Source organism: Eulemur rufifrons, chromosome 24 (genome assembly GCF_041146395.1).
Source record: "Eulemur rufifrons isolate Redbay chromosome 24, OSU_ERuf_1, whole genome shotgun sequence".
Lineage (NCBI taxonomy): Eukaryota > Metazoa > Chordata > Mammalia > Primates > Lemuridae > Eulemur > Eulemur rufifrons.
In genome coordinates this window covers 5,307,149-5,332,541 of record NC_091006.1, presented here as the reverse complement: position 1 = coordinate 5,332,541, position 25,393 = coordinate 5,307,149, and the positions used below count along the sequence as shown (strand labels likewise).

Genomic DNA, 25,393 nt, shown 5'->3' with positions numbered 1-25,393 from the left:
TTACACTTTGCTCAGTAAAGACTCATAGCAGTTGGTAATTTAATATGTCTTAGCTTACTTAGTAGCCATTTCTTTTACTCATCCAATATAATTATGACATGGATATAATTCTTACTTCAAATGAAAGGTCTTGGAATTCTAAATTGCAGCTCTCTGTACTTCAGTGACCAAGGTACCTTAGATAGGAAATGGAATAGCTGGACTTTTAGTGAAGCTCTCTTTTGCTCCACATCTGGAGTTGCTGCAAATCTTAGTGTTTTTTGACTTAACTTTGTATCTTTCACTGCATTGAGCCTACACCTTTTTACTCATAGAGGATATTTTAAGAGCAGATAGGTGAACATCACTTGTTTCTAGAATCTTGGTGTTTCTGTTGAATACTTGCTTCAGCTTGGGTTGGATTGCCTACTCTTTGAGTTTTCCTCCAGAATCCTGCTAGTCTTTGCATTCAGCATCTCTGGTCAGTGACTTCAGAGAATATGAGTTACAAGCAAGGAAAATTAGTGTTTGGGGATGTTTTAGTTATCTATTATTGTGTAATAAATTACCTCCAAACTTAGTGGCTTAAACAACAGTAAACATTATTTTAAGGTTTCTGTGGGGAGTGACTTAACTGGCTATTTTGGCTTGGGTATCTCATGAAGTTGCAGTCAAGATGTCGTTAAGGCTGCAATCATCAGAAGGCTGGACTGGGGCTGGAGGATTTGTTTCCAAGGATGGCTGGCAAGTTAGTCGATAGGAGGCCCCTCCCTAGGGCTGATTGAATGTCTTCATGGTATGGCAGCTGACTTCTCTCAAAGTACATGATCCAAAAATATTAAAGACAGAAGCCTCAATGTCTTCTATGACTTAACCTTGGAAGTCACACACCATCATTTCTGCAATATTCTATTGGTTATATAGGTCAAATCTATTCAGTGTGCGGTCTACAACAGGCATGAATATCAGAAGCCCATGATCATTGGGGGATTACCACAGGGAGCCAGTGAGTGAATAAGGCATCAGGTAAGTTGAATTTATGTCCTAACCTACAGGTCCTGGCTCCACAAGGATAAAACAGATCTATGGTTTGTGTAGAAAGAAGCCTGAGGAACAGAATCTATCATGGAAGGAGACCTTCTGACCTGAGACCTGCCTCCGAGGCTGGAGAGTCCTGGGAAAGAGTGGATCCCTGGAGTTGCTACACCTGCAGTTTATCTTGACGCTTCTATCCAGAGCGGGAAAGGTGTGAATGACTTCTCAACCTTCAGAGATCAGCAATAGCTGTGTGACCATGGAGCATTTGACCCAGATATTGGAAAGGAGAGGTGAGGTGGCTCAGAGGTGGGCAGAGCTTAGGAGAAAAGGCTGTATGTTCAGGGACAATGTAAAAGAGTTAAGAAATTCAGTACTCATAGCAAGAAAGTTCACATGGGTGTTATTGACTGTGCGAGGTAGATATTTCTTTTTTATTTTATTCACTTGACTGTTTGACTTTTTAAAATAAACTTTTAGATATTTCTATTTTTTTAAAGGCACATTTAAATATATTTTTAAATGCTGTTATTAATATATAACTACAAACAAAAGTTTCTTATCCCATGCCTCCTCATCCTCTACTTTCATTCCCCAGAGGCAACCACTTTGAACTTTTTTGTCTGGATATTCTGGTATTCAACGCCATTTTTCTGAATAACATCCTTATATTGCTAATGCTTGATTTCTCAGGTTTAGATATTTTCTGTTGTTTTTTGACAAGGTAAGGATTTAGCTCTCTTTAACTACCTAACTCCTTCCTTGTCACCTGCACACCAATACACTCGACTCTTTGTTCTTCTTTCTGATATGGTTTATTGGAGGTTGAAAGTTGTCAAGATCTGTTAGGCATTTTCTTTTGGGGTAGTCAATTTTCCCAGCAAGAAGTTCTAAATGTTGCTTGAGGAGAGTATAAGCCGGAAATCCTGCATTTTGGGAGGCAAACAAAGGAAGTGGATGGGGGAGGGGGCAACTTATCTTACAGTATGAGAACTTTCACTTCATTCTTTTTTGTCTACATTGCTTTGGCCCCACTTTTATCTGGGTCTGGTATGCCTGAATCCAGAGCCTATCTCATTCAGTATATCTAGAGAAAAAAATCTCTAATTTTCTGTTGCCATTGTGAGGGAAATATCACCATACTATGTGAGGTGAAAAAAGGCATCATGTGGTCTTAGCATCTTTTTATAACATTTTACATTCAGTTCCCTGTTTTTCAGCCCTACTCAAACTCCTGACTGCAGACATACTTAGTACCTCCATTCCTGAGCCTCACTGGAGTCCTGCCATGGCTTTCCTGCCCTCCCCTTACCCTCACTTAAGCTTCAGCTGTTTCTGGTTGAGCTAGATACCACTCATCTGTCTGCTCTCATTTTGCTGACATCACTTATATGCTGAAGTCTTCTATATTCTTTGTCCTTGTGGGTTTTAGCTTCCTTTGTTCTTTTACTAACATTGTGGTTGGGTTTGGGAGAGAGCAGAAATAAATGCAGGTATTCCATCGTCCATTTTTAACCAGAAGGCCCTGAATTTTCGAGGGTAAAAAATAAATCAGGTTTGTAAAAAAATGTCATTAAAGTTATGACTGTATTTCATTTTACCATATGAATATTCCACATTGCATATAACTAGTCTCTGATCAAAGTTTTTTTCTAAATTCTTTATGGTAAAAAATATCTTTTTTTTTTTTTTTTTTTTTGAGATGGAGTCTCGTGGCTTTGAACTTATCTACTCAGACAATCTTCCTATCTCAGCCTTCCAAGTAGCTGAGACTAGACATATGCACCACTTTGCCCAACTTAAAAATATCATTTTAAGGCCGGGCGCGGTGGCTCACGCCTGTAATCCTAGCACTCTGGGAGGCCGAGGTGGGCGGATCGTTGGAGCTCAGGAGTTCGAGACCAGCCTGAGCAAGAGCGAGACCCCATCTCTACTAAAAATAGAAAGAAATTATATGGACAGCTAAAATATATATATAGAAAAAATTAGCCGGGCATGGTGGCTCATGCCTGTAGTCCCAGCTACTCGGGAGGCTGAGACAGGAGGATCGCCTGAGCTCAGGAGTTTGAGGTTGCTGTGAGCTAGGCTGACGCCACGGCACTCACTCTAGCCTGGGCAACAGAGTGAGACTCTGTCTCAAAAAAAAAAAATAAATAAAAATAAATAAATAAATAAATAAAATAAAATAAAAATATCATTTTAAAGATCATCCTAATCCTTAAATCTTTCTGGTGTTTATTATTATATACTTAAGATAAATTTCTTATTAGGAGTAAAACAGCAAGACCCTAGTGAAATATTATATTGCCAATGGATTCATTGAGTGCCCTTCAGAAATCTCTGTCAGACCCCATATGATTAAATTAGTTATCTGTATACATTTCACTGTCTTTGTAACTAGATGGTTATTAACATTTCTCATGGCTCTGAGGATCATTCATCTTTATGGGGTCTTATAGCCACCTGGTACTGAACATTTCTATATTTCTTTTTCTGGAAGTCTTGAAGCAAATCTGTTCTGTTTCTTTTCCCTCAGCTTGGTGTTCTCAGGACTCTGCCCTTTCTGAGGAAGAGGAGGATACAACCAGATCCCTTGTACGTTTTAAGCATTTATTTGTTTCCTGCATTATTTTGAAATGCAGTTACAGTGTGTTACTGTAACTTACCAGTTAAGTTAGAAAAACTAAATCAATGAAAATCAAAATGAGGAAAAATACAGATAGAAAATTAGAACCAAGGAAAATTTGGGATATGGCTATACAATGCAAAAGCCAAGTACATGAAGAATTACTAAAGTTGAGTTCAAATTTGAATATGATCTGAAGAGTCAAAGTAAACTGGAACACAAAAGTTTATTTCATAATTTGCACTATTTATGAGGAAAGAAACTTAAAACTATTTAAGGAAAGAAAAACCTTTTCATTGGCACCTAGCCAAAAAGAAATTCTAAAATACAGTCAGCCTTCCATATGCATGGGTTCTGCATCCATATATTCAACAAACTGGGGATCAAAAATATTAAAATGGATGGTTGCATGTATACTGAACATGTACAGGCTTTTTTCTTGTCATTTTCCCCTAAACAATACAGTATAACTATTTACATTGTATTAGGTATTATAAGTAATCTAGAGATGATTTAAAGTGTATGGTAGGATGTGCATTGGTTATATGCAAATACTACATCATTTTATACAAGGGACTTGAGCATCTGTGGATTTTGGTATCTATGTAGAGTCTTGGAACCAATCCCCCATGGATACTGAGGGACAACTGTAATTCTATAATTCTTAATAATTTTAAGCTTAGTTTTTATGAGTCTTTGCTGAAGATCAAAAACTAAAATTATCTAGAAGAATAAATGGAACATGTGTCTTTCAAATGATCCTACATATATATGGTCTTCACTTGAGCTTTTAGTACATGTTGAGCTAAATTATGCTAATATTCCATGGCAAAGTCTTGTAGTTCTGGTATCCGTAGCTTTTACATCTTCTTTATGGTCATAGAAGATGCAGTGTTCTTCATTGTCTTTTCTAAATTATTCTACTCTGCCCTTGATTCTTTTTGTTTCCACCTCTGAAGTAAGTCACACTCCAGTGTTTTGAACATTTTTCACTTCACTGCCTCTTTTTCCTCAGCTCATGTCTTTCCTATCATGAAACACACACACACATCTTTGACCATATGATCATATGGCTTATCCAGTTATTTCTCCTGTTAGTATGGTGGTTCTCTGGCCCTGGACAGACATGGGTTCAGATCTTGGCTCAGTGATATATAGAAGTGCATGACTATGGGCAAGTTCCTTAATCTCTTTGTGCCTCAGTTGTATCATCTCTAAATGGGGATAATAATGGTACTTATCCCATAGGAATGTTGGGAGAGTTAATGCACATAGTAAGTGCTCCTTAAATGATAGGTATTGTTAATCATTATTAGCTATACAACCTTTACTGCCTGATACAGTCTTTGGATGTGTTCACTGTATTCATTGGCCTCTTTTTTTAGTTTAACATGTATCCCATAAGATGAAAGAGAAGGTTACCTGATTTGGGTTTATAAAATTAATCTTTTTCTTCAGTAAACCACCATGAACACTGTAAAAAGACAAAGCTGGTAACAGTTTTTGTAATGTATATATAGCAGAAATAATATCAACAATTCTTAAAAACCAATAATTAAGAAAATAGAAAATTAGATGAAGAACATGAAGAAGCAATTGGAAGAAATGTAGATGGGCAACAAATATTTAAAAATAATATCACAAAGAAACTGACAATTCAGATTTGCAGATATATTCTTCAGGCATATTTTGAATTTGGGGTTAATGATCATCTTTTATGAGAAAATTCCACATTATTAGTTTACACATGCATTTTCTTTACAGAGTAAAAAGCTGGAAATTGTGTCAAAGGAATTGTGATCTGTAAGTGGGACACTCTTAGCTGTCAAAAAGTTCTGCAGTTTCTTCCAGATACTAGAGCCAGATGGTTTGGTTTAGACTATCAAATAGAAATGGACTGCTTACATTCTAGGCCATGCAGGTTCAAACTCATTCTAGAGTCTTGATGTAAATATATTCTATGATAGCTCTTATTTATATGTGAATAGCATACACAGCAGTTAGAAAAGTCGTCTGCAACAATAAGTGTGCAGTCATCCAGTGGTATGTGTGGAAGATTGTTTCCAGGACCCCCCACAGATACCAAAATCCATGGATGTTCAAGTCCCATATATAAAAAATGGTATAGTATTTGCATATAACCAACACACAACCTCCTGTGTGCTTTAAATCATCTTTAGATTACTTAATACAATGTAAATGCTATATAAGTAGTTGTTATACTACATTGTTTACAGAAATGTTACTCTTACGTAGCTCTATTCCCTCTTCTTCCATTTTTGTATTATTACTGTTATACATGTTACAAATTCAACTCATTGTAATTATTACTGTATATAGTGGTATATCTAGTAAAGAAGCAGAGAAGAGAAAATATATATTTATTTATAACATTCATTATATTAACCTTCTTATTCACCATTTGTTTTTGGCGGTTCAAGTTCTCATGAATCTGCTGTCATTTGCTTACTCCATTCCAACTTTGCATTCTGGATTTTCTCTTTGACTCTCGCTTTCAGCATTTTTGCTATGATATTTCTGAGTGTGGGTCTCTTTTACTTGGAGTTCATTGGAGGTATAGATTATTGTTTTTCATCAAATTTGGGAAATATTCAGCCATTTTTTCTTTGAATTTTTTAAAATTCTTTCTTTCTCTTCTCCTTCTGATATCCTCCTCCCTTTTTATATTGGTGCACTTAATGGTATTCTACATTTCTCTGAGACTGTTTATTTTTCTTTATTCTTTTTTCCCTTTGTTCTTTCAATTGTATTATCCCTATCAAACTGTCTTCAAGTTTGCTGCTTCTTTCTTCTGCCAGTTCAGATCCAACCTCATCTATTGAATTTTTCATTTTCGTTATTGTACTTTAAAATTGCACAATTTTTTATGACTTCTGTCTCTGTATTGGTATTCTTTATTTGATGAAACATTGTCATCATGCCTTCCTTTCTTTAATCATGACTTCCTTGAGTTCTATATCTATAGTGGCAGCTTTGAAGTTTTAGTGTGTTAAACCAGACATCTGGGCCCTTTCACAGGCAGTTTCTATTGTCTGCTTTCTCCCTATTGTATGGGTTTCCCTTTCCTTTCTGTTTGCCTGTCTGGTAATTTTTTGTTGAAAACTGAACATTTGGGTTATATATTGTAGCAACTGTGGATACTGATTCCTTTCTCCTCTTTTCTTTTTTTTCTTTTTTTTTTTTTTCCTCTTTTCTTGTTTTTGTTGTTTGTATAGTTACTTGCCTAGATTATCTTAGTGAAGTCTATTTCCCTCAAACTTTGCATGTTCAAATTTTCATATCTGTCCTTTCTCCTGCCTTATTTTTCTTCTCTTCTATGCCATGTTCCCCTTCTTCCTAGATCACACAACCACCTGGGCAGGTTCTGAGCCAGTTACCTATGAGTCTTTCAACCCTTCATCTCTGTCACAGCCCAGTAAAAATCAGTGACCATTGTCTGCAGCTTCCTGCATAATGTTGAATTATAAGATTGCTGACACAATAATTAACATATTCTTACAGTATATTTCTACTATAGTTTATTTTCCCCCACAGTATCATATAAAACTTGGTAGATACGAATACCTGATAAACAGTTTTTAATGAATTCTTACCCCTGAATACTAGCTAAACAAGTTCTTATGTGTTTTGTTCATAATGCCTAATTTTGATGACTTCAAATTAATCAGGAATTCCTCTGTTTTTACAGGTGACAGTGACATTTAAAGATGTGGCTGTGGACCTCACCCAGGAGGAGTGGCAGCAAATGAAACCTGCTCAGAGGAACTTGTACCGGGATGTGATGCTGGAGAACTATAGCAACCTAGTCACAGTGGGTAAGAGTAGCTTTGTAATTTAACGGAGAATTCCTTTCCATTTCAGAAATGTGTAAAGACTTTAACTTGCCAGATGAGCCTAATCTTTGCTTTCTTCACATGATTGTACGTGCTCCAGTCTTAGGGTAAAGGCTAATTACTTTGTGTCATTATGGGAGTTCATTCTCCTCCTTCATAAGCCCTCAAGCTTGGCCTCAGCTCAAGATCTGGATGGATGTCTCCAGCATTAACATCCAAGTCCTTTGCTGTTTCCCATAATAGGCTGTCAAGTCACCAAACCGGATGTGATATTTAAATTGGAGCAAGAAGAGGAGCCATGGGTGATGGAGGAAGAAATGTTTGGGAGGCACTGTCCAGGTAAAAAAGTGAAAAACAGCTCTGAATGAGAAAACCACATGATAGTTGTTCAGTGAAGGATTGAGACCATTTCACATTTTCTAAGATTTTCTCAAAGGCCCCAGTCTTCTAGAATGACAAATGGTATGGAATGCCTTGGATTCCTGTGACATTTCTAGATATTCTTTCTGTATTGCAGATATTTTCCTTTTTCAAATTTTGGAGGGCCAGCGGCTCTATCCGATTTCAGGATGACAGCCTTCACTAATCCATTCGCAGCTTTACTTTGAGGACTTATTGTCCCTCTCAGTGATCCTTGGGCTCTCTCTTTTTTTTTTATGATCATGGTTTTATTTCCTTATACATTCAATATTTCATGGTTGTGGAGTATTGTAAAAACATATCTGTTTCACACTTAAGTTCCTTTTAATTTCTTTCCTTCCATTTCGAAAAACGTCAAATTACAGTTGGTAACAATAGTCTTAATTCCCATTGTATTTCTCAACTCTCACAATCCCGTGCCTTAGACGTTTAAAAGTTTCTGGGTTAGAAATCTCATGGTGTCTCCTTGTTTATTCCCACCTTCCAGTCCTTTAATTATTTGAAAATATAGTATATGCATGCTTAGTTAAAAAACATAAATACTCCAAAAGATACTCTGAAAAGCAAGTCTCCCTCTTTTCCTTGACACTAAATCCCTTCCTTTCTTGTGTTGCATACACTTCTTTTTCAGAGTTATCTGGCTATTCTTCATTGTTCATTTTACAATGTGAATTTTAGACTTAACTATCTACTTCCAGAGAAAAACCTGCTACAATTTTTATTGGGATTGTGCTAGATGTATAGATTAACTTTCAGAGATTTGACATCCTTATATTGCCAAAGTTTTCTATCCAAGAATGTACTCTGTCTTTGTTCAGATCTTTATAATCTACTTTTGGGTCCTTCAGAAATGGAGCTTTCTAAGTTTTCCTTTTGTAGCTTTTGTATATTTCTTGTTAAGTGTATATCTAACTATTAGACAAGAGAACAAAATCAGCACTTTAAGAATTGGAAAGAAAACTATAAAAACATGTTTATCTACTGATGATAAGATTGTATTCCTGGAAATCACAAGGGAATCAACTGAAGAAGTGCAACAAATAGTAGGAGAATCCAGTGAAGTTGTAGGATATCAAATTAACAAATAAAAATCAATAGCTTTCATATATATTTCCAACAACCAAGTAGAAGATATTAAGGAAAGGAAACCACATTTGTAGTAGTAACGATAAAGATAAAATATCCTTCTGGGCATGGGTATATAACAGTATAAAAAACAAAATCCTGTCTGCATTAGCCTATAATTTAGTGGAAACTAGAGGCTTTTTGTGTATGAAAGCTAAGGTTTTTCATATAAGAAAGTATCTTTTTTTAAAAAATACATTTGGTTGATAGTTGGCTGTATATAAAATGTTTTTGTAGATAGTTTCTTGAAGGCTTTAGACAGTTCTCTGTTGTTTCCTAGTTTTGAATTTTGCTTGGAGAAGTCTGAAGCCTAATTATTTCCCTTCATAGATGACTTGATTTATTTGCCTGGATACCCATAGGTTTCTTTTTTTTTTTTTTTTTTTGAGACAGAGTCTCACTCTGTTGCCCAGGCTAGAGTGAGTGCCGTGGCGTCAGCCTAGCTCACAGCAACCTCAAACTCCTGGGCTCAAGCGATCCTCCTGTCTCAGCCTCCCGAGTAGCTGGGACTACAGGCATGCACCACCATGCCCGGCTAATTTTTTCTATATATATTTTTAGCTGTCCATATAATTTCTTTCTATTTTTAGTAGAGATGGGGTCTTGCTCTTGTTCAGGCTGGTCTCGAACTCCTGAGCTCAAACGATCCGCCCACCTCGGCCTCCCAGAGTGCTAGGATTACAGGCACGAGCCACCACGCCCGGCCCCCATAGGTTTCTTATTCTTTAAAGCTTAAGAGCTTTATTAGGCCATGTCTTGGTATTGATCAGTCAGTAATCGTTTTTCCTTTCAACTTTTGAGTTCAAGTTTTTTGTTTCTTGTAGCATCATTGTATAGATTTGATTGTTGGTTTCTTTTACAGTTATCATTGTTCATCTTTGAATGAGTGTATTTCCTGCTGGACCCACTATTTACAGAAGGATAGCGTTGAAGATTGTCCAGAAAAATGCTCTGAGCTAGTAGGAAGCCTCTACCTCACACTGGCCTCCTTTATCAAATACAAGGTTTTGTGTTGAGAGTTGGTTTATCCTTTTCTTCTAAGTTGAAGAAGAGATTATCATTTGTGTACTTCATGTAGAACTCAGTGTCTTCTACCTTCCTATGCCAACAGACTGTTTATACAAGAACACTGCCTGTTTGCATCTCCTTGTTCAGCCCTGCCTTCCCTATCATTTGTCAGGGCCAGTGAAGTCTATTATTTTCTGCCACCAGTCTCAACACATGTGGATCCCATTGTTGCAAAAAATGATTTGTTTATTCTGCCCACAAGGTTGCACGTCTGTTTTAGAGAACTCTGTTCCTTGTGCTTTGTGCTTTCTGTCTAAGATAATAAACACTGTTTCTGGGATTCTTCCCTGGCCTGATCCAATCTATCCTCTGTTCTTTCCTCATATTCTGGAGATGGAGTTTAGCTGCCTTTTAGTTCACTGAAGACATATTTTCTTCTTCTGATTGTTCTTCTTTATTTTTGCAGAGTGGAGAGGAGACAGAGATGTTTAATTCCACCATATTAAAACAGGAAGGTCTCTATGTTATATTTGATCCTATGAATTATCCTTCTTGGAAGTATCTTTCTTCTTTTCTCTAAAGGATTCTGATTTCTCCTTGGTTCCTGTTTATTGTTTATTTCTTCTTCCTTTATGAAATATCTTTTCCATGGTTCCTTTTCTCAGCTCTCACTAGACATTACCCAAAGCAGTTCTAATTTACCTATGGACTCCTTTTTCCTCCAAGTATCTTCATGATATATCTGTTCATGCCATTAAATTGATATTTAACTCCAGAAATGACAGTATTAGAATATATATCTTTAATGCCTCTAGAATTGTGAAACTCTTTACATCTCTGCCTTTAATTGAGAATGCTCTTACCTATCTAGGTTCTAGTAGTTATTTAACTTTGGCACTATTGACATTTTGGAGCAAATAATTCTTTGCTCTGGAGGACTGTCTTGTGCATTGTAGGGTGTTTAGCAGCATCCCTTGCCTCTATTCACTAGATGCCAGTATCACCATTCCTCTTTACCCCCCTCCTCTTCCCAATTTTGAAAACTAAAAATGTCTACAGATATTCCAGACATTGCCAGATGTCCCTTAGGAAGCAAAACTGATCAATCTATCTGTTACTATCAGTTTCTTTATATATGTTAGTTTCAGTAACTAACTTCAGTACTGTTAGTTCAGTAACAGTAACACCAATACTACTAACAAAAAAAGATAACTAAATGTTATTTAAGATTTCTTTTATTCTACTATGGATATACAAACTGCCACATGTAAAGTCACTTAAAGTAATTCTTCTCCATGTGATTATGGCCTTAATTTCATAAGTAAATTTACTTGTTTCCATTTGTTTTCAATTTTTAAGAGTTGCTTTGACTTTTCTCCTTTTTTAATTTAATTTTAATTTGGTTATGTAAAACATGTACATGATTCTAATGTCAAAATTATAAAGTTGCGGTCAGAGAAATCATGGTTCCATTCAGGATATATAAATGAAAAAAATCAATGTGCAGAACAGTGTTTAGAATATACTACCTTTTGTATAAAAAAGGGTCAGAAATGTGTGTGTGTGTTTATGGAGGTATATATATAGTAATATAGATATGTAATAAAGTTGACCCTTGAATAACATGAGTTTGAGCTGCATGTTATATGCTGATTTTCTTCTGCCTCTGCCACCCCTGAGACAAGACCAACCCCGTCTTCTTCCTCAGTCTACTCAATGTGAAGACAATGACAATGAAGATCTCTATGATGGTCCACTTCCACTTAATGAATAGTGAATATATATTTTCTTTCTTATCATTTTCTTTTTCTTTTTTGAGATAGAGTCTCGCTCTGTTGCCCAGGCTAGAGTGCAGTGGCATACTCATAGCTCACTGCATCCTCAAACTCCTGGACTCAAGCAATTCTCCTGCCTCAGCCTCCCAAGTAGCTGGGACTACAGACATACATCACCACGCCCAGCTAATTTTTCTATTTTTTTTTTTTGTAGAGATGAGATCTTACTATGTTGCTCAGGCTGGTCTTGAACTCCTGGCCTCTAGTAATCCTACTGCCTTGGCCTCCCAAAGTGCTGGGATTACAGGTGTGAGCCACTACACCTGGCCCATTTTCTTAATAACATTTTTTCCTCTATCTTATTGTAAGAATACAGTATATAATATAACATACAAAATATATGTTAGTTGTATGTTATCAGTAAGGCTTCTGGTCAACAGTAGGCTACTATTAGTTATGTTACATGTGATTTTTCAAATGTGGGGGGTCGCATTCCCAATCTCTGTGTTCAAGGGTCAACTGTATATGTGATATATATATGTGTGTATGTTATATATAAATAAATGTATGCTGTATATGTACATGTGTATATGTGTATGTTGTTTGAAATAGTGGAAGTATAATCTAAGAACTAATAAAAATGGTTACATGTAGGGCAAAGGAGGAAGCAGTGTAGAAAAGGGTAGAAGCTAGACTTCCCCGAATATACTGCTCTTTGATAATTTCCCAATTTTTATCAACTTTATATAAATGGAAGATGAGGTTTAGTACTCTTACAGCACCGCCACCACTTCTCCTTTCCCTTTTTTCTGAATATAGACACATCACAAATTTTGGCTAGTTTAATTTCATTGCTTACTTTGTTATGATTGTGGACATACTATTTACTACTGAGCCAAGAAATAACTATTAATTACATTTCCTTGTATAACTTCTTGTCATTCTTAGAGTTTTACTTGCCTTATTTTTCTGTTTTCTTGGTTTTCTATGTATTTTTAATTTAAATGATACTCTGAAAGTCTTTGTTTAAATAAGGAATTCATCAGTGTCATTAGTTTACCACACTGTTGCATGAAGGGATAAAAGGGAAATTATAAAGATGTTGTATTTCACAAAGAAATTTGTTATACTTTTTTGACTAGTGGACTGTACTGTAGAATGGTTGAATCAGAACACAGAAGTTTTGTGTGTAGTTTCAAATGCCAGTATCTATAGGTCTTTTATTTTTTAATCTTTTCATCTCCTTCCTACCTGAAAGTAAATGTCAGCATTCATGAGGCTAAGCAACAGAAAAGGATTGGAAGTCTCTTGCTATTTGATGTATAAACATTCACATAATTTTTACCTTTTTAGTTAGTATGAGATGTTTCCTCTGCATCTGTCTGCTTCACTTGTTCCTAAGTCTAGAGCTTCTCTGGTTCATTTTCTCTAGAAGGTAAGCCGTCCTTTTCCTGCTTGCATTGTGGAGAAATGGCCACTTCCTGTGTGAATCAGGGGATAGTCGTATATTGTTCAAGGTTTTAGATAAAAAAGTATACTAGCTACTAGTTTAAGAAGGAAGGAATTTATACGAAGAGATTAAATGGCTTACAGAATCTTTGGGAGCACTGAAGAGACAAGCTATAAGATAAGCTTCTAGGAATCAGGTCTCAAAGCTCTACGCAAAAGTAAGCTTCTAGGGGGAGTTCTTTCTCCCAGTATGATCAAGAAGTTGCTTTTGGCTGAACCAGGAGAATGCTTCTACAGCTGTGAGCTCTAGAACCGTACCACTTCTATTACAATGTCATAAGCAAAATTGTTGTAATGTCATAAGCAAAATGCCCACTCTCTTTCTTCTCCTAATTTAGTTATGAATTAAAATGTGTGAGTGCATGGTGAATCTAAATCAGATGAGAACCTTACATGTGATTATGTCTAGAAAATGTAGTTTTAACTGCCTTAGCCTTTGCAAGATGGAAAAATAGTAGGAGATTGGAACAGATGTTACTTAAGCAGATCCATAACACCTGACTTGCAGTCTAACTGTTCCTTATTCAGACTTTAATACTCTTCTTTTTAGTTGCACTCTTATCCTACTATTTTTGTTTTGTTTTGTTTTTGAGGCATGGTCTCACTGTGTCGCTCAGGCTGGTCTCAAATTCCTGGATTTGAGCAGGCCACCCCAGTAGCTAGGACTTCAGGTGGGGCCACTGTGCCCAGATTTTTTTATTAATAAACTTTATTTTTAAGATCAGTTTTAGGTTCACAGCATAATCAAGCAGAAAGTACAGAGACCCCTTCTACCCGCCTGCCACAACACATGCACAGCCTCCCCCACTATCAACATCTTGCACCACAGTGGTGTATTTGTTAAAATTGATGAACCTATACTGACACATCATTATCACTCAAAGTCCATAGTTTACATTAGGGTTCACTCTTGGTGTTGTACATTCTATGGGTTTTGACATAGGTACATTATAGTATCATACAGAATACTTTCATTGCCTTAAATCTGTGTTCTTCCTATTTATTCCTCCCTCTCCTGTAACTTCTGGCAACCATTGAGGTTTTTACTATCTCCATGGTTTTTCTGTTTCCAATATATTTGGAATCATATAGTGGGTAGCCTTTTCCGATTGGCTTCTTTCACTTAGCAATATGATTTAAGATTCTTCAGTGTGTTTTCATGGCTCGATAGCTAATTTGTTTGTAGCATTGACTAGTATCCCATTGTCTAGATGTGCCACCATTTATCCATTCACTTACTGAAGGACATCTTCCATGTTTTGGCAGTTATAAACAAAGCTGCTATAACTTCCCCATGCCAGTTTTTGTATGAACATAAGATTTTAACTCATTGGAGTCAATACCAAGGAGCATAATTGCTGAATGATATGGTATGAGTATGTTTATATTTTGAAAGAAACTGCCAAACTGTCTTCCAAAGTGGCTGTAACATTTTGCATTTCTACCAACAATGAATGAAAGTTCCTATTGCTCCACATCCTTGCCAGCCTTTGACTTATTAGTTCAATTTTTTTGTTGATTTTTTCAGATTTTCTACATAAAGATCATGTCATCAGTGAACAAAGACAGTTTTAGGTTTTTTTTTCCTTCCTAATCTATATACCTTTTATTTCCTTTTTTTTACCTTACTACATTAGCTAGGACTTATAGTGCAATGTGGAAAAGCAGTGATGAAAGGGAATATCCTTGTACCTGTTTATCCCTACCTCTGAATACCTGAATCCTCTAATTCTTAAGCTTTTCCAGTGATATTTGGCCGAGTCACTTTGGTGCATATTGGGATTTGCATCTTTATGATACTTTTACTTTAGCTTCTTAGTGCTGCTATCCAGTTTATAATTCCCTAAATGCCTTTTATTTTGGAGTATTTTGTTGAAACCCCTTGATAACCCTGTTTACACTTCTATATCCTTTTTCTTGTGGGTTTGACCCTTTATTCTTTACTGTTAATTTTAAAGGAATTTTAGGAAGAAGGAGAAAATAAACATGCATTCAATCCAGTGTGTTTAATCACAGTGTTAATTTTATTCTCTCATCATTTGACTCCCTATCCACTCATTTTTATGTTCACCCTTTCATTTTAATTATTCATTTTACTGATTTCTGCACTGTGCAAGAACACTTTTAAAGTCAGTCAAAGATACTTGGGCCTATGATGTTTTCTATAGTAGTTAACTTCTCAGACCTTAGAAACATTTCACCTAGATTTCTTTTATATTGGTTGACTACAGCCAACATCAAAGATTAAACCCTACACTAGCGAATTTCTGAAATGTTATTAATAGTATAGTGGTAGAAAAATATATAAGTAATAATTTTTGGTCCTCCGTTTTAGAAGTTTGGGAAGTTGATGAACAGATCAAGAAGCAACAGGAAACACTTGTGAGGAAATTCACACCCGTCTCCAAGAAAACTCTGATTAAGGAAAAAGTCATTGAATGTAAAAAACTTGCAAAAACATTTCCTCTGAACTCAGACATTGTTACTTCGAGACAAAGCTTCTATGAATGTGACTCATTTGATAATAGTTTGGAACATAATTTAGGCTTAAATAGTTACGAGAAAGGCTGTGTAAGAGGGAAAAATTATGAATGTAATGAGTATGGGAAACCATTTTACTGCTGTTCATCCTATGTTGTATCTCCCTTTAAGTGTAATCAGTGTGGACAAGACTTCAGTCATAAATTTGACCTCATGAGACATGAGAGAATTCATGCTGGAGAGAAACTTTATGAATGTAAGGAATGTGGAAAAGCCTTTAGCAGGAAGGAAAATCTTATTACACATCAGAAAATTCATACTGGGGAAAAACCATATAAATGCAATGAATGTGGAAAAGCTTTCATTCAGATGTCAAATCTTATTAGACACCAGAGAATTCATACTGGGGAGAAACCTTATGCATGTAAGGATTGTTGGAAAGCCTTCAGCCAGAAATCAAATCTTATTGAACATGAGAGAATTCACACTGGAGAAAAACCCTATGAATGTAAGGAATGTGGGAAGTCCTTCAGCCAGAAGCAAAATCTTATTGAGCATGAGAAAATTCATACTGGGGAGAAACCTTATGCCTGTAATGAATGTGGTAGAGCTTTTTCTCGAATGTCATCTGTTACTTTACATATGAGAAGTCACACAGGGGAGAAACCCTATAAATGTAATAAATGTGGAAAAGCTTTCTCTCAATGCTCAGTATTTATTATACATATGAGAAGTCATACTGGTGAGAAACCCTATGTATGTAGTGAATGTGGGAAAGCTTTCTCTCAAAGTTCATCTCTTACTGTACATATGAGAAATCATACAGCTGAGAAACCATATGAATGTAATGAATGTGGAAAAGCCTTCAGCCGGAAAGAAAATCTTATTACACATCAGAAAATTCATACTGGAGAGAAACCTTATGAATGCAGTGACTGTGGGAAAGCCTTTATACAGATGTCAAACCTCATTCGACACCAAAGAATTCATACTGGTGAGAAACCCTATCCGTGTACAGTGTGTGGGAAAGCCTTTAGTCAGAAATCAAATCTCACTGAACATGAGAAAATTCATACTGGAGAGAAGCCCTATCATTGTAATCAGTGTGGGAAAGCTTTCAGTCAGAGACAAAATCTTCTAGAGCATGAAAAAATTCACACTGGAGAGAAACCATTTAAATGTAATGAATGTGGTAAAGCTTTCTCTCGAATCTCATCTCTTACTCTTCATGTGAGAAGTCATACGGGGGAGAAACCTTATGAATGTAATAAATGTGGAAAAGCTTTTTCTCAATGTTCATTACTTATTATACATATGAGAAGTCATACTGGTGAGAAACCCTTTGAGTGTAATGAATGTGGGAAAGCATTCTCTCAAAGAGCATCCCTTTCTATACATAAGAGAGGTCATACAGGTGAGAAACACCGAGTGTACTAAGTGAAAGAAGGCCTTCTCTTAAATTCAACATATGTTTTACTTAAAATATCTTGGTGTAAGCTCAAAAAAATGAACAAGATCTTTACGGAAAAATTATAATACTTTGTTGAAGGTTGTAAGACTTCAGTTAGTGGAAAAAAATACCATATAAATAGTTAAAGAAGCTCAGAATCATAAAAATCTCCATTCTAAAAATCTATAGAGTGAATGAAGTTCAAAACAAAATCTAATAATAATTTTCTAGGATCTTTACAAAATGATTCTAAAATTTATGTGAAATAGAAGTCTATGGATTGCTGAGACAATTTTGAGAAAGGGCAGAGGAGAGACCTTCACCATATACTACACATATAAAGTTATAGTCATTAAAATGTGGATGGTATACGTGTATCAGTAGCTACATAAGCAGATTTTAAAGAATACAGTGCCTAGAAACAGACCCGTCAACTTGGTGTATATTAGACCTGACATCATGAGTTAGTAGGGAAATGATGGCATGACCTAGTCAGTAAAAATTATTGGTGTATTTGACTCTCCATACTGAGAAAAATAAAATAAAATTACATACAACCTTACAACATGTAAAGAAATAGTATTCGAATGCAGTTGAATACCACAATGTGGAAAGCCAAACTCTGAAAATAGAGGGTATTGTTTGTGACCTTGAGGCAAGGAAGCATTTTTTTTTAAAAGACAAAAAGACCTTACAATTCCACTTCTGAATATATATCCTATAGAAACTCAAAAATATATATCTAGCTGGATGCAGTGGTACATGCCTGTAGCTGTAGTCCCAGCTAATTGGGGCTGAGAGAGGAGCCTCACTTGAGCTCAGGAGTCTGAAACCAGCCTGGACAACATAGTGAGATCCTGTCTCTAAAAAAAGGAAAAGAAAAAATTATATATATAATACACACACACATATATATATATGAATTGAAAACAACCTAAATATTCATCAGTAGGGTAATGGATGAATAAAATGTGATATATTCAAATGATAGAATAGTATACAGCAGTTAAAAGCAATGAACTAGATCCATATTGTATAACATGGATAGTTATCTAAAACAATGTTGAGTGGAAAAAATCAAGATACAAATAAAATATTGTATAATGATATTCTTGTAACTTGGAATGAAATCATTTATGAAGAACAGAACTGTTTTTATTACTGAGATATGTCTGTAAAACTATTTAAATGGACTAGAAGGATACATACCAAATTATTGATAGTGTTGTTTCTGGCAGGAGATTGTGTTTGGGGGTATTGGTTAAAGGGGACCTTTAGCTTTAATTTGTAATTTTTATGCCTTAAAAAAGACTGGTAGCATATAAAATAAATCATAAAAGGTAATGATATGCAATGATAATATGAATGTCTTGTTGTAATAGTGTTTTTCTAGTTATTTCTCAGATGTAGTGGGCCTGGGGAAGTTTGTGCCCATAAAAAGAAATGTTATAATTGATTCATATCTCCTATCAGTTGCTAAACTATTTCATCAAAAAATTTCTGGAAAATTAGTAATTAGAATAATCCTGTTTACTATATAACATGAAATTAGCATGTTTTGTCAATTCTGTGGTGCTTTTGTTACATTTTAACATTTCTAAAATTGGACTCATCTTTCAACTGATGTATTAGATTCAAGTAAATATTTAATTATTAAACATTTAAGAATCAGATGCCAGTGTACCAAATGAAATATATTTTTATTTACTAGTTCAGGGCATGATGGTCTAATCATGGTCCCCTACCTCTTTGTGTGTCTAGCATTATTTGGCAACAATTTTTTTAGGTTTATAGGTAACTAATTAGCAATGTGTTTAGAATCTTTAGGGAGAGAATAAAATTTACTTGAGAAATTGACTTTGAAATATTAGTTTTCTTGCCCTGTGATTTTCCATATAACCAGCATAGGCATTAATATTATTGTCATTATGATATTTTGAAATGAGAAATTTTATTTCCTGAGATGGCCACAAGCAATTGTATAAAGTTGTTTCAGTCTTAACCTACAGACCATTTTATTCTTTTCACAACCCTTGACTTATACAATGTATCTAGTTTTGGTTGGAAGTAATGGTGCACCCTGAGCAGTAATAATAGAATTCCTCTAAATGAGTCTCATTCTCTGTAACAATACAAGAATCAGCCCTGACTCGGGTAATTTTTTATTATCTCTACAATATTTGATAAACAGAAAAAACCAGTAGCCTTTTTTTAAAAAGAAGATAAGAATTGAGCGTTAGTCAAAAAAGATCTTTAGTTTTTATGTTTGAACATTAACTGCATTTGTTTAAAGTTGATTTCACAAAAGTAAATTTTTCTGAAACTAAAGTTAAAAAGTACAACCATGACTATCAATTTTGACTGTTATTAGGTATCTTTGAAGATTGACAGTGACTTGTAATAAATAGGGGCTGATTTTAATGAAAACAAAACTTAAAATTTACCAAAACTTAAATTTCTAAATGAATATTGTCATTTCATAGTCTGTTCTTAAATAGGTTTTGTGCTAAATCCAGTTTTGCCAGCATACCTAATATTTGTTGACCTTTCTTAAAAAAAATAGTTTTCAAATTTCATATGTTATCTACATGAGAAACCCTATGTAAATATTTGTAAGACATTATTTTTTGCCTAAACTATTGTTTTTCTTTGTGATTTTCTTCTCCATGTTTCTGTATTTGGCCCATACTTCATTCTTTAAATTTTCTGCCCCTTTCTGTATGTACCTTTGGAATCAACAGAGAAATTTAAAATTTTGTGTAAGGTTCATAAGGACCTTAGGTCTTTTTGTTTTGTGTTTTTTGTTTGTTTGTTTGTTTGTTTCATTTTGTTTTTGGCCTCTCTCTCTCCCAATCAAGACTGGCTGAGCTTATCAGGTGAGATAAAGTGCCTGAGAGTAAACATGAATCTGAAGTCTAAGAAGGGTGTTTTACTGATTGTGTGTCAGCAAGCAGATGATCTGGTCTCTATAAATTCATTTTTTTCCCTATGTTCTAAGGGGTGGATATAATAAGGTAGGTATAAGTGACTGAGTTAACATCTGACAAAATCATTAATCAAATCAAAGTTAATTCCTCTTTACTAGGACACACATGAACTGAGAGAGATTCCATTCTAGATTTCAAACTTAAGATTGGATTCCTGTGAGTGACCTTGGAAGACACAGAATAAAACATATTACATATATATATACTCGGGTATCCACCTCTCAGATCAAAAAATGGAATATTTCCATTCCCCCAGAAAGTCCCCTTGGCTCCTTCATAGATAATAACTACCATCCCATTGTGAAGTCACTACTCTTCTGATTTCCCTCTCCATAGATTAGTTTTGCCTGTTCTATAACTTTATATAAATGGAATCATATAGTATCTGGCTTCATTTGCTTAGCTATTGTGAGAATCATCCATATTTTTGTATGTCTTGGTAGTTTTTTTGAAGTGGGGGTTGTGTTTTGCTTTTTGGGGTTTTTTTTTTTCCTTTTTTTTTGAGACAGGGTCTCACCATGTTTCCCATGCCAGTCCCAGCTCTGTTTGTTTTTGTGGCTGAATAACAGCACCACAATTTGTTTATCCAATCACCTGTTGATGAATAGTTGGGTTGTTTCCAATTTGGAGGCTATTACAAATAAAGCTACCATGAATATTAGTGTACAAGTTTTTGTATAAACATATGTTTTCATTTCTCTTGGATAAATACCTAGGATTAGATTGGCTGGGCAGTGTGGGAGGCATATATTTGTGGAAATTCTTAATTTTTAGTGCTGTCAGTTCAGTCTCAGTAGTTTCATTTTTCTTAGCTTGCTAAGCCATGTAAATACTAACCACAGTGGCATGTCGTTTTGACTGATAACTTTAGGTACAAATACAGATGAATGTCAGCTGCACTAGGATTTGGGTATACTGCCAGTGCAAAAGCCAACGCAAAGGCTCAGCCTGCTTCTGGAGCATAATGACTGTGTCCTAAAGATATTTTAATGTTACCATATAACCAGCTGCTGTTGCTCCTCTAACTAAATTTAACAACTGACAGCAGCATGAACAGCCATTTTACAAAATACTCCCAATATAGTTTCTGTTAAATGTGCTTGGCAGATGGCTGTGTTATGCCTGGTCCCCTATTTCAGAGTTGTTTCTTATCATTGATGATAACCTTTCACACATTAGAGAGGTCAAAGTCACATACAAATTTGTTATATTAGCCTCAGAACCTTTGTGAAATATTTTTTCTTGCATGTTAGACAATAACTTTCTAATATATCCTGTGTCCAGAGTGCGAGCTTGATTTCTGCTGTGTCTGGGCATTCCTCAAAGAGATAAATACTGAATGCAGAAAATAAGCCGTAAGTGTTATCTGAAATATGAGGCATCTGAGCCTGATTTTCATTGAAGTGAAGGTGGAAGGTATCCATCTTTATTATTTTGAGCTTGCAGCAGATGAGAAGGCATGTCCCATGCGGTTACTGATGCCTCTGATGTTAGAGGTGGAAGAGGACCACCTCTAAATAAATCATCCTCTGTACTCTCTTACTTAAGACAATGGCCTTTAGTCTTTGGGGATACACAAGCGCTATAGGAGGGACTTGTATCTATACAAAGACTTGTACAACTGGGCTTCAAATTTTCATTAAGGATGTAAACCTATTTTCCTGGGAGTCTTTGGTCATTGTTATGGTTTTAATGTTTATTCCCTCCAAAACTCATGTTGAAATTTAAGTGCTATTGTAACAGTATTAACAGGTGGGATCTTTATGAGATGATTAGGCAGTGAGCACTCCATCCTCACAGGTGGGATTAATGCTCTTATAAAAGGGCAAGTTTGGCTCCCTTTTGTCTCTTTGTTCTGCTTTCCACCATGTGAGGAGAACCATGTGACGTGAATCTGGCCAATGAGATATGAGCAGAAATATTTGGGGGTGAGGGGTGTTTGAAAACATTTTCTTTCTTAGTAAGTATAGTAATCAGCTGGCACAGTCTTTCCTCTTAATTTTCGTCAATAGCAGACACACCAGCATTGAGTCCCTGATACCATATCATTCCTTTTTGGAACCAGCTGGCCACCTGGTAGAAGGCCAATTACATTGGGCCTCTTTTATCATGGATAGGACAGAAATTCATCCTTACAAATATAGACAAATATTCTGGATATAGATTTTCTTTTCCTGCCCATAATGCTTCTGCCAGCATCACAACCATGGACTCACAAAATGCCCTTGTTCTTAGGAGATACATGCTGATGTATTTAGTACTGAATATAATGGTACTTGAATTTATTTTCAAATGAAAGAGACAGTGAATCAAAGTGGCAATTGTTAACAATTAGTGAATCTAGGGGACAGGCACACGTAAGAGTTCTTTATATGATTCTTTCTATGCTTCTGGAGATTTACAATTTCTCAAACAACTGAAGTAAATGTGTCTCTGAGGTGACTCCACTCTGCCACATAAGGAGAAATAAATGTGGGAGGGCACTGAGCTCCTTGGGGATGAAGCCAAAGGCCCACTGGAATAGACTAGGGAATTTGTTTCTTTAAGAGAGGAAGTTCAGGAGAAGGAATGTAAGAGTTTCTATATCTTAACTGGGGGAGGGTGAAAAAGTTTCTCAAGTAAGGAGGAAGGACAAACTTATCAAGGACATGGCTTTCTGATGAATGACAGGTCATTCCCACCTTTTCCTGCTCTGAGGGAAGATTTCCTCATCCAGAGAGTGGGGTCAGACTCCAAAATGGGTCCTGAGGGTGCTAGTAGAATTATGTTCCTTCTGTGGGGTCTCGGGGAGAATCTATTTCCTTGCCTTTTCCAGCTTCTAAAAGCTGCCAGCATTCCTTTGCTCATGGCCCCTCCTCCATCTTCAAAGCACATCATTCCAATCTCTGTTTCTGTTGTCAGATCTTTTCTCTGACCCTCCTGCTTTCCTCTTATAAGGACCCTTGTTAGGCCTACTCAGATAATCCAGGAGAATCTTCCCATCTCAGAAGGTATGCTTCCCTTAATTGAAGCATACCTGCAAAGTCTCTTTTGCCATGTAAGATATATTCACAGGTTCTGGGGATTAGGATTTGGACATCTTGAGGGGCAGGGCATTATTCTGTCTGCCACATCATCTTGTTAGCATCATTTGATATATGAATTTTTTTTTCCTTTAATTTGTTCATGCAATGCATTTTATCATCAGAGTTCTTAATGTTCTTCCAATATTAGAAAATCTTTCAACATAATTCATTGTATAAATTTTATACATTATTGAAATCAGCCTTTTATGTGGAATTTTTGTATGTATAACCACAAGTGAAACTGATTAATACTCATCTTTTAGCCTGTCTTTATTGGGTTTTATGCTAGTTAGACAAAATTCATTACAAAGCATAAATTGGATATAAATGAATTGAATAATCTTTAGTCTAAAAATTAGCTAAAACTCAGCTATAACCATCTGTGTATGGTACCTTTTTAATTGTACATATTTTTAAATATCTTTAAATTTTATTATGGTTATTCTGTTCAGGTTTTCTACTTCTTAGTAGGAATTAGTAATTTAAATTTTAGTAAAAAAATCTACTTTTCCTCTACTGTGGTTATAGAGTTGTACATCATAACAACTAGAAATATTCATTTTATATTTAACAAAATTTAATAAGTGATGTTTCACAAAAAGGAAATAATAATGGCCAAAATAGAAGGGAATATAATATTCTTAAACTGAAAAGAAAAAAGTCATTCACAATTGCATATCCCAGAATCAACTACTGTTAACAAATGTTAGTGTAACTTTACAGATATTGTTACCCAAGTGCCTATATTTCCGTGTTTATTTATAAAAATTCTAAACTGGCCGGGCGCGGTGGCTCACGCCTGTAATCCTAGCACTCTGGGAGGCCGAGGCGGGTGGATTGCTCAAGGTCAGGAGTTCGAGACCAGCCTGAGCGAGACCCCGTCTCTACTAAAAATAGAAAGACATTATATGGACACCTAAAAATCTATATAGAAAAAATTAGCCGGGCATAGTGGCGCATGCCTGTAGTCCCAGCTACTCGGGAGGCTGAGGCAGTAGGATCGCTTAAGCCCAGGAGTTTGAGGTTGCTGTGAGCTAAGCTGACGCCACGGCACTCACTCTAGCCTGGGCAACAAAGTGAGACTCTGTCTCAACAAAAAAAAAAAAAAAAAAAAAAAAAAAAAAAATTCTAAACAATACTACATAGTATATAGAGTTTAGTAATACTTTTTCCACCTAAAGTACTTCTCGAACATATTTCTGTCATTAAATATCCTACAACTTAATCTTAAAATAATGACATATTAATAGCATCCCACTACATTCATGTTCTATTACTTCCAGCGCGGACCTAGCGTTATCCCTCTTTAGCTTCCTCCAGTCCCTTGTTCTCTATCCTGAGCCCAAGGTGGTGTCGCCGCGTTCCCAACTGCAGATTGCACTTCCCAGCGGATCACTGTACTGGGGCTTGAATTCCCAGCCCAACTTGGCCTCTCGGCTTTATCGGGATTGTGGCGCTCAGGGCTGAAGCGCCCGGTCTGGGAAGGCTCCTGATTCGTGGCGTGGCAGGGAGTCATCGTGCGCGGCTCCTGGTGGCGGGAACTCTGAACGGTCTGCGCCCTGGCTTTTAACTGCAGTTCTTAGAGGTCCCCGGGCACCCTCCCCGCTCGGGCGCTGCAGCGGGTTCACTTTGCGGACTCGGGAAGTCCCGGCGGCGGCCCGCCCCTCCCCTCCCCGGGTTTGGGCTACATTTCCCAGAAACCCCCACGGCCCACCCCCTTTTTCTTCCCCTCGGCGGCAGCCAGTTGCTGTCCCGGCCGGTCGGTTCGCCCAGGTCCTGGGGGAGGCTCAGGCGCGGCTGGGCGGGCTGGACCGGACTTCCTCAGGGAGGGTTTGGAAACGGACTCGACTCGGCGGAAAGGACTGCCATGCCGGCCCAGGCCTGGGTGGTTCTCCCCGACCCCGGGACTGCGTTTCCCAGGGGGCTTAACCAGTTGTCTGGCCTGCGGTAAGTTGGCGCGAGTCAGGATGCAGAGGATCGGGACGTTGCGGGCGGGCTGGCTCCCTGGTTTGGGCCGAGCTTGGCCAGACCGGACTGCAAGGACCCTGAAGCAGTGGACGGTGAGGCGTCCCGGCGCGG

The 25,393-nt window shown here is 36.5% G+C and overlaps 1 protein-coding gene across 2 annotated transcripts; it reads left to right on the top strand.

Moving 5' to 3' along the window:
• Positions 1–1,177: 1,177 nt before the first annotated feature.
• LOC138374732 (zinc finger protein 568) lies at positions 1,178–17,249 on the top strand. 2 transcript variants are annotated; one of them, XM_069457828.1, is made up of 5 exons: positions 1,178–1,307; positions 3,551–3,609; positions 7,350–7,476; positions 7,738–7,833; positions 15,670–17,249. In XM_069457828.1, exons 1-5 carry the CDS (start codon positions 1,232–1,234, stop codon positions 17,247–17,249), a joined length of 1,938 nt encoding a protein of 645 aa, XP_069313929.1. In that variant the 5' UTR covers positions 1,178–1,231. The 2 variants fall into 2 exon arrangements, with proteins under 2 accessions (XP_069313929.1, XP_069313928.1); XM_069457827.1 differs by having other exon boundaries at positions 15,667–17,249.
• Positions 17,250–25,393: the final 8,144 nt, after the last annotated feature.

Coding starts and splice junctions, on each gene's coding strand:
- LOC138374732 (XM_069457827.1), top strand. CDS start 1,232: ATGACTTCTCAACCTTCAGAGATCAGCAATAGCTGTGTGACCATGGAG. Junction 7,477..7,737: donor TAGCAACCTAGTCACAGTGG/GTAAGAGTAGCT, acceptor TTCCCATAATAG/GCTGTCAAGTCACCAAACCG. Junction 7,834..15,666: donor GTTTGGGAGGCACTGTCCAG/GTAAAAAAGTGA, acceptor CCTCCGTTTTAG/AAGTTTGGGAAGTTGATGAA.